Source organism: Balaenoptera musculus, chromosome 8 (assembly GCF_009873245.2).
Source record: "Balaenoptera musculus isolate JJ_BM4_2016_0621 chromosome 8, mBalMus1.pri.v3, whole genome shotgun sequence".
NCBI lineage: Eukaryota > Metazoa > Chordata > Mammalia > Artiodactyla > Balaenopteridae > Balaenoptera > Balaenoptera musculus.
In genome coordinates, this window is record NC_045792.1 from 52,322,330 (window position 1) to 52,337,078 (window position 14,749).

Consider the following 14,749-nt stretch of genomic DNA (forward strand, 5'->3'; position numbering starts at 1 on the left):
CCATGTTGGTTGAGCCCTCACCTTGAGACTCCCAGGCTCCTTGCAAGAATACTCTCAGCCTCCCCTCAAAAGCTCTTTGCAGTGGCTATTGACACATCATTTTTCAAAGGAGAAAACAGACTAAGAGAAGTGAAGTGACTTACCCAAGGTCATAGAGCCAGGATGAACCTGGGCTTTGGCCCCTGGTTTGCTCAACAGGAATCCCGTAGTCTTTCCACTTTAGCTGTGATTCAGTTGATGGACAGGAATCTCCTCCTCCCTACTCCTAACCAGGGCTGATAAATTTAATTCACACCCCTCAGTGGACACAGCATTGCAATGTGGGTTCTCACCCAGGTCCTGTGACCACAGGCAAATGTAGGCCTCCACTTCTTGGCCTCGGAAATGGGGATGGATTTTCCAGTGCATTGTTTTTGTGAGGAAGAGATCTTGTAAAACACCTGGCCCCGTTCCTGGCCTCAAGAAGGGGTTCTGCAAATGTTTGTTCCCCCAGCCCCACCCCTTGACCACAGGGGAGTCTGCACTCTCTCACTTTGTTTTTTTTTCTTTCTCCACCCTTATCCACTATAAGCTCGAGCTAGGCTCAGAGAGACCTCCTCTCAAGAAACTTGCATGGCTCCCCTCTACCCTTCAGTGGCCCCCTTGGTTGTTGAGGTGAGACATTCCAGTCATCCCATCTCATTTTGACACAGTGGAAAATTCTAGAATACCAGGTTCCCTTCAGCTGATGATCAGGATACATGGAAAGGCAACCCCAAACCCCAATTTCCTAGTCCCATGGCATGGGGCATCCTTTTCTGCCTACACGAACCTGCAACTGGGCCCCACCTGAAAAGCAAGCCCAGATCATGTGGACTTTCAACATCCTGGCTGAGCTGAGCCAATTAGAAAGGAGATCTGGGTGGCTGAGCAGATGCCTTAAGTTTCAAGAGCAGATCCTTCTAAAGTACAGCCCTGGTCTTGTCACGTTCCTGCTTTAAAAACTTGCGTAACTCCCCAGTTATGGTCTGATTTCCTTTTCCTTGTGTTCAAGGCCTAAACCTGCTACTCAGAGACTCATTTCCCACTTCTCTCTTTACATAGACCTTTCGTGCTATAATCAAGGTCCTCCTCTTACCTCCTACCTTCCTTCCATCCTTTCTTCATTTAACAAATATTTATAGTGCTTTCTATATACCAGACACTGTGCTGGGCACTGGAGAATATGGTAATGGACAAGCCAATCAGGCTAGTGGGTGGCCACAGACAAGTATACACTGCAGTGTGGGAAATGTTGCCACAGGGAAAGTACAGGGAGCTGCGGGAGCCCCCAGAGGGGTGCCAAACCCAAACTCAGGCTTGAGGCATCATGGAAGACTCCCTGGAGGTGGTGATCATGAGGTTAAGCCCAGAGGCTGAGTGGGGGCTAGTGAGACACACAGGGTAGTAGTGATGAGGAAAGGGGAACAGGAAAGGAAACGCTCAAAAGGGACAGTATGTGCAAAAACTCAGAGGCAAAACTTTGTAGCTGCGCTCCAGGGGGTGCCATTCAGATAGATGCAATGCCAGTGGTGCCCTGAAGTTGTGCAAATCGGTGAACTTGAGCTGAAGAGAGAGCAGTGAGTGCGTGGAAATGAGGGCAGGCCAGCAAGTTTCAGCATCCTTGGTGAGAAGTTAATGGTAACACATGAGACTTGAGAGGTAAAGTGATAGTGGGCAGGTTGCTTGAGACCAGGTGAAGGATGAGGGCCTGAGGCGGAGTATTCCTCTCTCTGCCATGGATGCTCAAGACCCCATCTCTTCATCTCTTCCCACTGGAATCCTCTCCCCATCTCTTCATCTCTTCCCACTGGAATCCTCTATGGCTCCAGAAAGCCTTCCTTGGTTCCTCCAGTTGAAGTGAGCTCCCCACCTCCATCCTCCCCTCACACTGGGCTATCTTCTGTTCTGACAGGTCCCACCTCTGCCTTGCTTACAGCTGCATGTGACACTCTCCCTCCCCTTCCACCAGCTCCTTGGGGGCTGCGCCTCTCACAGTTTATATATCCCTCACCTTCTAGCCTGCTCGGTGGGTGTTTAGGAAATGTCTATGGAATGAAACAGTGTTCACCATACTTCTATGGTCACACGCTGCTCTTATAATAAAAAAAAAGATAAAGAAAGGTAGGGCCTCTCACTTTATATATACATATTTATGCATACTAACATCTAAAGTTTATTAGGTGTTTACTGGCTGCCACGCTGTTCTCAAGACTTTACTTGTTTTAACTCCTTTAATCCTCCGAGCAACTCTGTAACGTAGGTATTCTTTTTTATTTTTTGATCTCCATTATATAGATGAGGAAATTGAGTGACAAAGGGTGAAGTAACTTGCCCAAGGTCACTACTACGGAACTAACAAGTAGTGCAACTAGAATTCAAATGTAGGGTCTGGTTCCAGAGCCCATTCTTTTAATACAACCTGCCCTGCTTCTGTAGATGCCGAATTGATACAGCAGTGCGTTTTATTACATGTATTTTGAGCACAAATACATTACATACATTATAAAACATATACAAAATAGATATTAGAAAAGGGTGACATAAAAGATAAATACTTCTAGAATTTTCTTGCACCCGGGAGATGGTTTTGTGCCGCCCCCGGGGACCACTTAAGTTAAAAGATGCTGATGAATAAGAGGAAGGAAATTAACATGTGTCCAATAGTTTCCGTACATCACAGAAACCTTGTGGGTCGTTGTGCGCCTACCAAGGGTCTGGCACCTTGTTAGGTCCTTTGAATGTTAAGTTATGAATATTCAGAGCAACCCCAGAGGCCCAGGGTGAGGCCTGGAGATTGGATGGAAGGGAGAAGAAACAGGCATGAGGACTGGGAGGGACTGTGCTGTTCTTAGCCCAGGGTCTCTGAAGTTTGTGATGGAACAATTTACTTAGTTCGGGAACTATTTATTTCATAAAGCTTGACAGATCTACTCAGGAAGAGGCTGTAACAAGTACCCTGGAACAACATATCATGTTTCTTAACCTTTGTCTGAAATTCTAACAACTCAGCATGGTATGGCACTGGTTATTTCAAACTCATCAGAAGCTCTGATTGGAGATTAGAAGATGTCTTTGGTTAATAAAAGATGAGGAAATGAATGTATATTGCTTAATAAATGCAGCCTGGCGGACAAAAATCTTTCCAATACTGGGACTGTAGAGGAAGGGAAATCTTGAATGGGGTTCTTCGTGGGGTGGTTTCATTCAATTTAATAAACATTTGGTAAGCACTGACCCTGGGATTCTGCTTCCTCAAGCATACTGTGTGCTTGGGTGTAGTATAGTATCTTTAGTCCTTATAATAACTTTATAACAGGGGAGGAGTTCCCAACTTATAAATGAGGAACTGGAAGAAATCTACCCAAGATCATACAGCCAATAGGAGGCTATGGTGTGATGCAAACCCCAATTCTGTTGAACTCCAAAGCCCACTCCAAGAATGTACTGTATCCCAAGAATGTGCCATATGCTTTTATACAGGAGAGAACTACAGATAACTACAAATGCAGCAGGGCAAATATGATAACAGAACTAAAAAAAGGTTAGTTCAGAGATAGGAATGATCATCGCTATAGTGCTGTGTGGTAAGTGGTGTCAGGGAAGGCTCTCCCTAGGGTGAATTGGAAACACTGGTTGGGACGATTTTAAGGCAAATCATAGCCCAGATTTTTAGGTAAACCAAAACGCGGATGGAAAAGCTACCCCGAGATTGTACCGTGATCGTGGATCCCTGCTGCCTCACTTGCTCTTACTGAATTTCTAATATGAACCAACCAAATGGCATACACAGCAACTCTATAAAATGTTGTCACACGTGGTCGGGCTCAAGGGTTGACATGAGAGTCACGGAACCTGCAAAATCCTGCAAGATTTGGTGACTGAATTGAGTGAGCTTCTCTTGGTAGACAGACCACAAAAAGCTTTTTTGTTTTGTTTTGCTTTTTTTCAACAATCAGCAGCTCTATTTGCCACCTGCCCCATAGAGCTCTACCAGATCTTACGATGACATGTCTGGGCTGCATTATGTTTCCTAAGTTTCAGCCTCTGAAAAACTGGATGGATCTGATTATGTTTTAAACCTTCTATCAGTCAAGGTGGGAAAAAAAGACGTAGCCCTTGCTATCAAGTGGATGCGTTGTCTTGTACTGTATACTTTTATGTGTCTGTGCTTATATTCCCTCTCTTGTAGATGATGTACTGCACATGCCTAAAGCCCAGACACAGATAGGACTGCAAATTGTCTGCCCCCAAAGGTCTTGTCCCCGGCCGGCCATCACCTCCTCCTTTTGAAGAGTTGGGAGTGTGCTCACAAAACTATAGAAAGCTGGGATTTTTAGAATCGTGGAACCCTGACATGTTAGAAACTTGCAGTCAAACATCCTGACTTAGTGCATCTTGGAATTCACAGTGTTAGTGTCCTAAATAGTATACAGTTTTTTCATCTGAGACTATTAGAACTTAAGAATCCTAGGCTGTTGAGACTACTAAGAATCCCAGTCTGTTAGATACCTAGAATTCATCTCTTCAGCAAATATTTATATAGTGCCTACTATGTGCCAGGTACTATGCTAGATTCTGGGGATACAGAAGTGAAAAAGACTGCTAGAGTTCTTGCTCTCTCAAGAAGTTTGCAGAGAATGTCAGGACTTAAAAATCTTAAAATGTCGGATTCTTAGAAAAGTAAAAGATTAGTGTGTTGAAATCCTAGAATGCCAGCGGTGGAGGGGGCTCTGGATCATTCTCTCCAGCTCCCTCTACCTTTTATGAGGCCCAGAGCCTGTTCCAGGCATGTTGGATTAAAATCTCACCAATAAGAACATTATTTCAGTTTGGTGACATCGCAGAATGGCCAGCTTGCAGGGGCTCAGCGATCACCCAGTGCGGCTGCTCATTTTACCAGCAAGGCCACTGAAGCTCAGAGGCGGGCAGCTGTTTGGTAGATGACACAGCCCCACCAGGACTAGACCCCAGATTTGCAGACCTCTCTCAGAGAACAGGCAAAGCAGGAAGGGCTTCCCAGGTGTTTTCGAGGGGCGCCTTCTTTGCAAGCGTGCAGACTTCGGCACGAGGCCAGCTCTTCAGAAGGAGTTTGCACCAACTTTAAGGAGGCATCAGGCCCGCCCCCGGGGCCACGTGTGCAGTAGATCGCCCTGTGTTGGGAACCCCCTCCCCCTGTTGATGCGTGTTTTATTTTGCTCCCTTCCCCTCCCCGTGTGCCTCAAAACCAATTTTCATTATTTTTTTTTTCTGTCTGTGTTTGTCTTTGTGGTTCGCAGGTGCTCCCTTGCATTGTTCATCCGCTTCATCAACCCCTATTGAGCAGTCCCCCTCCCCGCCCCCTTCCCCTCCGGCCAATGAGAGCCAGAGGCGGTTGCTAGGCAACGGTGTGGCCCAGCCAACCCCGGACTCAGACTCTGAGGAAGAGTTTGTCCCTAATTCATTCTTAGTTAAAAGTGGCTCCGCCAGCCTGGGGGTCGCGGCAAACGGTAAGTCCCTCTCTCTTGCTAACTTCTGTGGGTTTGTTTTTTCCTTTCGTTGGTGATGCTGATTAATCGGCCTTGGGCTGCTTGCAGGGGCGGAAGGGCCTGGCGCATGGGGGGGGGCTCAGGGTTCTCGGGGACTGGGGGGCTCGGTGGGCTCGGGCAGCCCCGCTACTGCCTGGTTGCGCCGCTGGGGTGTGCGGGAGGTGGGGGGGCTGCTGTTCCCACCCCCATGACAGACGTCTGGCAGACAGAGCTGCAGGGGTAGAGATGCACAGACAGACACAAGGAGACAGAAAGATCAGGTAGAGCCTGAGTAAGACAAAGGTACTGAGACAAAGATAGACACCGGAAAAGAAAAGAAAAGAATGGTTGCAATGAACATAGCACCGACTGACTACTTACTATGTGCCAGGGACTGTGCCAGCCACTGTCACGTGTTGCTTTATTGGATGGGATCTTCCTCAGAACCCTGCCTAAGAGACCAGTATGATAGTTTCCCCACTGACCATGAGAAAGCTGAGAGAAAGGCTCCTGGCTTTGGAAGTTCTTGGATTTTCACACTGCCCAGAGACGGGGCCCCTGGAGACCCAGGCAGCTGCAGGGCTGAATGCTGACTGCAGAGAGAGCCACTGGGCTTAAGCATGGATCTGCCCATAATCACACGTCTCTTCTAAGCTCTGCCCCCCCTGACTCTCTTAAGGAGAAGAGGTGTGTGTGTTGGGGGGCGGGGGGCGGTACGATGCAATAGCTCCAAACTCCAGGCTGACCAGGAGCCAGCAGACACAGGTTTTAGCCCCTGGTCAGGTGCTGTGTGACCTGGGCCAAGGTGCTTACCGTCTCTGTGTCTAGCAGTGGCCAGTCCACTTCTCTGCAAGAATTCAAAGCCTGGAGGGGATTCAAGCCTACAGGAGGGGTGGGGTGATATATGTGACGTAACCTGGGATCTCCCTAGTGGCCCGTGATTTCCTGATTATCGAAGAAGAGGAAAGGAAATAAGACTTTCCCCACTTAATATTGTAGGTTGTGTGTTGATTTTGCAAACATTTATTAATAAGTGCCTGTGTGGCACTAAATTTCAGGCCAAGTTCTGGAGAAGGAGGCAGAGATTCAGAGAGATATAAGGCAGGATCCACGGGCTCTGCAATCAGACATCTTTGCATTAAATATAAGCTTTATTGCTGTGGGACTTTGGATAGGGCACATTGCCTCTAAGCTTGTTTCCTTAAGCAAGTATAACATGGGCAGTATGGTACCCAGCTCGTGATGAAGGCTCATCACAGGGCCTGGGATAGAGAAGGAGTTTAGTAAAGGTTAGTCATGGTCACAGTCACCACCCACCTCCCTCCAGGGAATTTATAGAGAGTCTGTATGTGAAAGCTCCCACCATACTGCCTGGCACTTAATAATGCTCAGAGAATGTCAGACTTCTTTTCTTTTGGGATCATTACAGCCCAAGGTGGTAAGGGAGATAGGAACCTGGTGTGGAGGTGACTGAGGAGAAGAGCCTCCACTGCGCCTGAGGAAATCAGGAAATGCTTCCTGGAGGAGGCGTTCACTGGATCTGAAAGAATTAGTAGGGTGTGCCAGGTAGAGATAACCAAGGGCTTTAATAACCCAGGACATTCTGGGCAGAGGGAAAACATGGACAAAGGACCCAAGGTGGGGAGCTGGTGGGATCCTGCCCCCAGCTCTTTTACACCTAGGAACCTGGACAGTAAATAGGCATTAACCTTGGAAGGGTGTAGAAGGCCACATGGTAAAGTGACCTGAGCTCCTCTGGGTACTGAGCTGAGGCCTTCCAGGCATCACCCCATCCCCCATGACAAAGAAAGGTGTTTTATCCCCAGCCCCCTCCCCTAACCAGGAACTCTCCCAGCCTCTGTCCTCTTTGAAACTCAGGGAGGAGGTCTTTGGCCTTGATGGTTCTCTTCTTTTTTATTTTTATTTATTTATTTTAATAAATTTATTTATTTATTTTTGGCTGTGTTGGGTCTTCGTTGCTGCATGCGGGCTTTCTCTGGTTGCAGCAAGCGGGGGCTACTCTGTTGCAGTGCACGGGCTTCTCATTGCAGTGGCTTCTCTCGTTGCGGAACACAGGCTCTAGGCACGCAGGCTTCAGTAGGTGTGGCACATGGGCTCAGTAGTTGTGGCACGCGGGCTTACTGGCTCCGCGGCATGTGGGATCTTCCTGGACCAGGGATCGAACCCGTGTGCCCTGCATTGGCAGGCGGATTCTCAACCACTGTGCCACCAGGGAAGCCCCTATTTTTTTTAATTCATTTTTATTGGGGTATAGGTGCTTTACAATGTTGTGTTAGTTTCTGATGTACAGCAAAATGAATCAGTTATATGTATACATATATCCCCTCTTTTTTTGGATTTCCCTCCCATTTAGGTCACCACAGAGCATTGAGTAGAGTTCCCTGTGCTATACAGTATATTCTTATTAGTTATCTATTTTATACATAGTATCAGTAGTGTATATGTGTCAATCCCAATCTCCTAATTCCTCCCACCCACCCCCCCCCTTTTCCCCTTGGTATCCATACATTTGTTCTCTACATCTGTGTCTCTCTTCTGACAGGATCTTTTTTTTTTTAATATTTACTTATTTTATTTATTTATTTATTTGGTTGCACCAGGTCTTAGTTGCGGCAGGCGGGCTCCTTAGTTGCAGCTTGCCGGCTCCTTAGTTGTGGCATGCGAACTCTTAGTTGCAGCACGCATGTGGGATCTAGTTCCCTGACCAGGGATCGAACCCGGGCCCCCTGCATTGGGAGCGCAGAGTCTTAACCACTGCACCACCAGGGAAGTCCCTCTGACAGGATCTTGAGCCCTGCATCATCTGTGACCGAAAACCAAACCATCCTCCAGGGCCTTCTCCCTCTGTGCTCCTGAGGGTGGCATTGTCCTTTTGGTGGGTCAGTGTCATTGCTCCTCTAGAGCTTTTAGCTGCCCATGCTTTAAAGTATGCAGAGAAATAGGAACCTGGAGTGGGTTGCAGGCCCAGCTCTGTAGCTCACTGGCTATTTGTCCTTGGCCAATCACTGGCCCTCTTCAGGCCTCAGTTTCCCCATCTTGCCAATGATGGAGCAATTTCTAAGGTACTCTGATTTTCCTAGTGTTGTGTAATGCTGACAGGTATGTCAGCCAGGAGCCTTCTTAAGATTTACTTGGGAAAAAAAATATATATATAGTGATATTCTTTGTTCATTTCTAAGTAAATAAGCCTCGTAGGTAAAAGAGAAGGCAGGAGATTAAAGTCCTTAATCTCTCCCTTTGCTAATTAACTGAATAAGAGCAATCACGTTGTTGCAAGTTCTGCAGCAAATTGATGGCATTACTGCATTATTGATGTGCAGGGAAGATGGGGAGACTTTGGCCTATAGCTGTCTGCTCAGCTACACTCCTCTGTATTCCTGCTCCCCAGGGGACCTAGAGGCACTTCAGAGTCCTTCCCTGGAGCCTTGCTCTGAGTGTGTCACTCTAAAGGTTGGTAATAAATGTGTCCCACGCCTGAAGGGAGAGTCTGGGTCCTTAGTGATCTGCTGCTCTGGGTTTGGTGGGTCATGAGAGAGCCAGTGAGTGTTACCCCACAAGTAGACTCTGCCTGCCACCTTCCTGTCCCCTGAAACCCCAAACTGAGGGGTCTTCTGTGAGCCAAAGGGCCTGCTGGTATTGGCATGGACCCAGCCCTAGCAAGTGACGATGAGTGGGCCCTGCTACATAATGTGCCCAATAAATGTTTAAGTTTCGTGTGATTTTTTTTTCATGGAAAAATGTGAAATTATTTTAATGGGATTATCTCTATTGTTTCTGTCAGTTATAAAAGTAACAATGCTTGCTAACATTCAAATAATGCAGAAAGGCAACAAGTGAAGTTCTCTTGTAATTCTTCCTCCCAGAGATAGACACTTGTAACAGTTTGGTGCATGGCCTTGCAGATGCCTTTTATGTAGTGATAATTAATGAGTGGGAATGAAGGGGTGAGCACGCAGTACAAACTGTGTAAGGACCACAGTGCAGCCAAGAGAGCAGAGCCATAGTCAACTCTTCCGAAATTGGGTCTCAAGAGATGCGAGCCTGGACACAGGACCTAACCTCTCAGAGCCTCAGATGCTCCGCAGGTGAAATGGGGAAAACCTCCCGGGGTCTCTATGGAGTTCAACAAGGCAAAGTCCCTGCCTCCCTTCCTTATCTCCACCCTTCCATTCCCTTCCACCACTTGAAGACTTTAAAGACCACCCTAAATGGGTTAATTGCTCTGGCTCCTTTAGAGGCCTGCTTCCCCAGAGACTTCTTTCAGAAGGTATTTTAAATGACAAAGGCAGCCCCTTGGGCGCCTAAAGGGTGAAAATGAAGCTTCCTTTGGCGGGAGCTGACTCAGCACCCTCCTCTGAGGGCTGACCCTTTGGGAAGCAGCCTTCCGGGAGCTGGGCTGCACGCTCCAGTGGCTTCCAGAGGCCCTCTGCCTCCAGCTGTGTCTGCTCCTGCCCGGGCTGCGATCCCCGGCCCGTGGTGCCCAGAACCGCCCTGCGAAAATCCCATGTAAAGAGCACGGAGGCCGCGTGGGGCATCACAGAAAAGAAAACAGGGGAAGCAGCTCTTTCTGTCCTCAAAATCCTAATCCGCCCCAAGGATAACCATCTAGAAATCACTGATAGATATAAAGAAAGATTTCACTAAAATAGCAACTTGTCATAGCCGAGAAGCTAAGGAGGTGGTTTGGATTAAGTAGATCTTTGTCCCTACCGCCACAGAAACTTTTCAGAATAAATATTAAATGTGCCGTGAATTGTTGTCATCTAAAGTCTAAAGTAAAAGGGATTTAAAACCTTGGTGGTTAATATTTAAGAGGGTCGGGGAATAAATAGCTCAGAGAAAGCTGTCCGTTTCTAAAAGCCGAGGTGAGGTAGGAGCAGGTGGGAGAATTTACATGTAATGAGCACCTTCCCTTCCGCGTAGAAGTCTTTTCTTTGCATGCGTTATCTTTTTTTTTTCTTTTAATTTTATTTATTTATTTATTTTTGTCTGCATTGGATCTTCGTTGCTGTGCGCGGGCTTTCTCTGGGTGCGGCTAGCGGGGGCTACTCTTCATTGCGGTGCGCGGGTTTCTCATTGCGGTGGCTTCTCTTGTTGTGGAGCACGGGCTCTAGGCTCATGGGCTCAGTAGTTTTGGCTCGTGGGCTCTGTAGTTGTGGCTCACGGGCTCTAGAGCGCAGGCTCAGTAGTTGTGGCGCACGGGCTTAGTTGCTCCGCGGCATGTGGGATCTTCCCGGACCAGGGAGCGAACCTGTGTCCCCTGCACTGGCAGGCGGATTCTTAACCACTCTGCCACCAGGGAAGTCCCCAACATGCGTTATCTTTTTTTGAGCTTCTGTGTGTCTCTATTCAGGAAGCCGAGGCCCAGGCAGAGACTCACACTCAAGCCTACCTGATTCTAGAGCCCCACCCAAATTTTGTGTTTTGTTTTCAATACCAGATGCTGTTATTTCTGTCTTCTTAGTAGGAAGCTGGAGAAGATAAGGGGAAGTCCACCAAAGAAAAGCTGATTTTTTAAAAAAATTACTGGTTGTTGGATTCCTAGTACTCACCTCACAAGCCTTGATGAAGCCCCTATTATGTGAGAGGTGTTTAATCTCATTAAATCATGAGATCTCAGGGAATCTCATTGAATCTTCATGTCTGTCTTGTGTCATAGCCATTTTTAGTCTCATTGAGGCAATAGCAGGCCAGAGAGATTAAGTAAGTTCCCCGAAATCACACAGCTTCTAAGTCATAGAACCAGATTTGAATCCCAAGTCTGTTTGAAGCCATTGAGTGAAATCTTTCCGTTGTGTTTCGGTGAGGATGTGGGAGTTTCAAAGATGAATCAGGCCAATGACTTAGACACTAAATTGTGGTGCTGCTTCATGAGAGCCAAGCCCTGGATGCTAGGCCATCCGTGGCTTTTTTTCCCTTTTCCCCCTATTCTGAGCCCTTCTGCCTCACCTTAAAGATTTCTCAGGCTGGTGACACTGGTCAACATCACTGTTGTTTGGCAGTTTCATTGACTTCCTCAGGTCTTAAGCAGCTGGGATTATTTTGTTTTGACTTCCAATCCAGTGGAAGAGTGTTTATTTTTCTTTCTAAATGGGAAACACTGCTATGTATGCGAGCTCCTTCCAAAAGTGTTTTCTTAAAACAAAACAAAACAAAAAATTCAACTTAATTTGGAACCTCTCCAGATTCCCGAGGGAGTCTGCCAGGGTCCTTTGAAGTCAGTTTGTGAAATCAGAAGGCAAAATTGTGCCTGTTTCCTACAATGGAGAAGTATCCAGTGAGGCTTTTGTCTCCTTTCTCTGTGAATTTCATAGAACCTGTGTTAGTTGTTCCATGCCAACCACAGTACTTGGGTCTGTGTGTTGCCCAAGTCCCAAGGGACAAGGACATAGGGGCATGTGACGTTTTCAGGCATTTTTGTTCACTGCTCTTCGCAACTCTCTTGCATCAAAAGACCCTTGTTGGTAAATAAATCCTTACACCAGCTATGTCGAGAAGTTAAGTACCTAAACTCCTGGGAGCAAGACAAATTGATTTCTTCCTTCTTTCCTGCCTTCATCCACAATGACATTTGAAGTGTTTGCGGATGTTTTCCTAACAGATGAGGGGTGAAGGGGACGCTAAGCAGAAAGATCCTATAAAATAGGTATTTAATCTATAGGGTCAAAAATCCCTTAAATGAAGCCCTTGGAGTCAGATGCATTTTCGAATTCAGAAATTTTTAGATTTAAGGAATAAAATACAGTACACATACTGTGTCTTTCCTAACATTCCCAGAGTGCTGGGATGGCCCACGGTAATCAAATACATTGATATTTCTGCAGTCAAACATATGAACAGTTACATTGGTGAGATTTAAAAACAAAAAAAGACTCTGAGATACATGTAAGTTCAGGTCAGGTTTTGCAACCAGAACAGTTTGGGTTTTTTTTTAATTTTATTTATTTATTTATTTATGGCTGTGTTGGGTCTTCGTTTCTGTGCCAGGGCTTTCTCTAGTTGCAGCAAGCGGGGACCACTCTTCATCACGGTGCGCGGGCCTCTCACTATCGCGGCCTCTCTTGTTGCGGAGCACAGGCTCCAGACGCGCAGGCTCAGCAATTGTGGCTCATGGGCCTAGTCGCTCCATGGCATGTGAGATCTTCCCAGACCAGGGCTCGAACCCGTGTCCCCCGCATTGGCAGGCAGACTCTCAACCACTGCACCACGAGGGAAGCCCCCAGAACAATTTTGATAAAACTTTCAGTCTTAGGACTTCCCTGGTGGCCCAGTGGTTGAGACTTCACCTTCCAATGCAGGGGGTGCAGGTTCCATCCCTGGTTGGAGAGCGAAGATCCCGCATGCCTCACAGCCAAAAAACCAAGACATAAAACAGAGGCAGTATTGTAACAAATTCGATAATGACTTTAAAAAAAAAAACTTTCAGTCTTAAACAATTAAAAAAGAAAAAACTTTTCAGTCTTAGAGTTTTGAGATTTTTGGAATGGTGGCTAATGGATGGTGATCCTGAATCGTGCCTCTTCTTAAATGGGCAGGGTTGGGGGATGTCCCATGACTCAGAAAGGTTTAGTAACAGAATAGTCATAGAGATAACTAGAAAGCTTGGTAACTAGAAGGCATGATACAGGTGCAAGTTGCTGACTGGGAAGCTCTATGTTTACCTGTAATGACTGCTTGGAAAGGCCAAGTCCCTCTGGTATAGACATGGGGCCTCAGGAGGCCAGTGCCATCAGGCTGGCTGACTCTCAGGCCTGGGAGTTCAGGAGGAGAGAGGCCAACTGCTCAATTCTCCAAAGCCTAGAACTCGGCAACTCTGAGTTCTTAAGGAACCTTTCCTGACAGCCCTTTGGTTGTATGGACCTCCCCTTTCTTTGATGCCCTGCTGTCTTCTTTACAGATGCCTCCCTAACAGTCTGGGAACCTGAATGTCCCCATATCTGATTTCCAACTTAGACTACAACTTCCTTGAGGGAGGCCTTGTCTGAGGCTATATCTTCACAGCTGAGCACCTGTAGGTGCTAAAATCAAAAATGAAAAAAAGTTGATATTCTCTCGTCCTCCTTTTCACCAGCCCACCCCCAACACACACACACACACACACACACACACACACACACACACGCACACACACACACACGCACACACACACAACCACCTCCCTAGGAATAGTACAGTGAGCCACATGCATGATATAACTAGAAATCTGCAGAGATGAAGTGATTTGCCCAAGTGCAGAGTCAAGATTCAATGTATGGCCCCAGACTCCAGTGCCCTTTCCACCTAATCAGGTACCTCCCTCCACTGGGAAAGCCTTCACCTGCAGCCTCCCACCAGGGGCAGGCAATTATGCCCCCCTAAGTGGGAGCAGTGGGGACAACCACACAGGGGTCACTTCTGTTTTTGTATAGTTCACCAAGCCCTTTTTCATATGTTACCTCAGGCAAACTCTGGTGACTCTAATTTAATTGCCACATTGGCTTTCTAGGAGGTAAGCCTTCCTGACCCTGCAAAATAAACAGGTCACGTTTTGAATTAATGTAACCGAACGTCCTGGGAAAACCAGGGCCCTCTAATTAGTCACTCTTGTGACACGGTTACAGCTCCTTTTCCACTAATTTCCCCAAATGCCATTGCATTAAAAGGTACAAAAATAACATTTCTGGTGTCTGGCTTGATTGGATCTAGTAATTCCTAGACCACCCCTCGAGGAAGGCACATTAGCCGTGTGTCCGGGCTTTTTCCATCTGGAAGCTAAGCCTGGTTTGTGTCCCTGTGGACATGTTAGTGGCCTGCTCCAAGGGGCCCTTGTGGACACCAGACCACATCTTCAAGCATCTCCTGACACTTCGGGGCGCAGACTGTTGAAGAGGCACCTGGAAGGAGGCTAAGGAGAGCTTGGGAGATTAATGTACCTCACGTTATCATAAGCCTTGCATTCCCTGAGTACGTTCACCTCCACCATCTCCTTGGATCCACAGCACAGTGCTGTGAGGCTGGCCGAATGTAGAGAACCGGGTAGGAGAGAGGGAAGCAACTGGGCAGAGAGCTGCCCCTTTGGCTACCAGCTTCTTTGGGCCAGTTTTAGATTTACTCACAGTTGGTGATCCAACCTGCAAGGGCCACTGCCATCCACATAAGCTGAGTTTTCCAGTTATAACCCTCCCCTAGAGAAGCCTCTCCAGAATCCCTCGTGAGCCATCCTG

General features: G+C 47.2%; 1 protein-coding gene across 4 annotated transcripts in view; it reads left to right on the plus strand.

Moving 5' to 3' along the window:
• The window catches only part of TENM4 (teneurin transmembrane protein 4), a 749,934-nt gene that overhangs the window by 447,592 nt on the left and 287,593 nt on the right, over positions 1-14,749 (plus strand). For 3 of the 4 annotated variants that reach the window (XR_005020977.1, XM_036861484.1, XM_036861485.1), the window contains exon 7: positions 5,298-5,507. The exons of the other annotated variant lie outside the window; for it this stretch is intronic. Coding sequence is in view for 2 of the 3 variants with exons in the window: in XM_036861484.1 (XP_036717379.1) it covers positions 5,298-5,507 (210 nt within the window). In the remaining variant the exon portion in view is untranslated. The remainder of the gene's footprint in view (positions 1-5,297; positions 5,508-14,749) is intronic. 4 annotated transcript variants of the gene reach the window in all.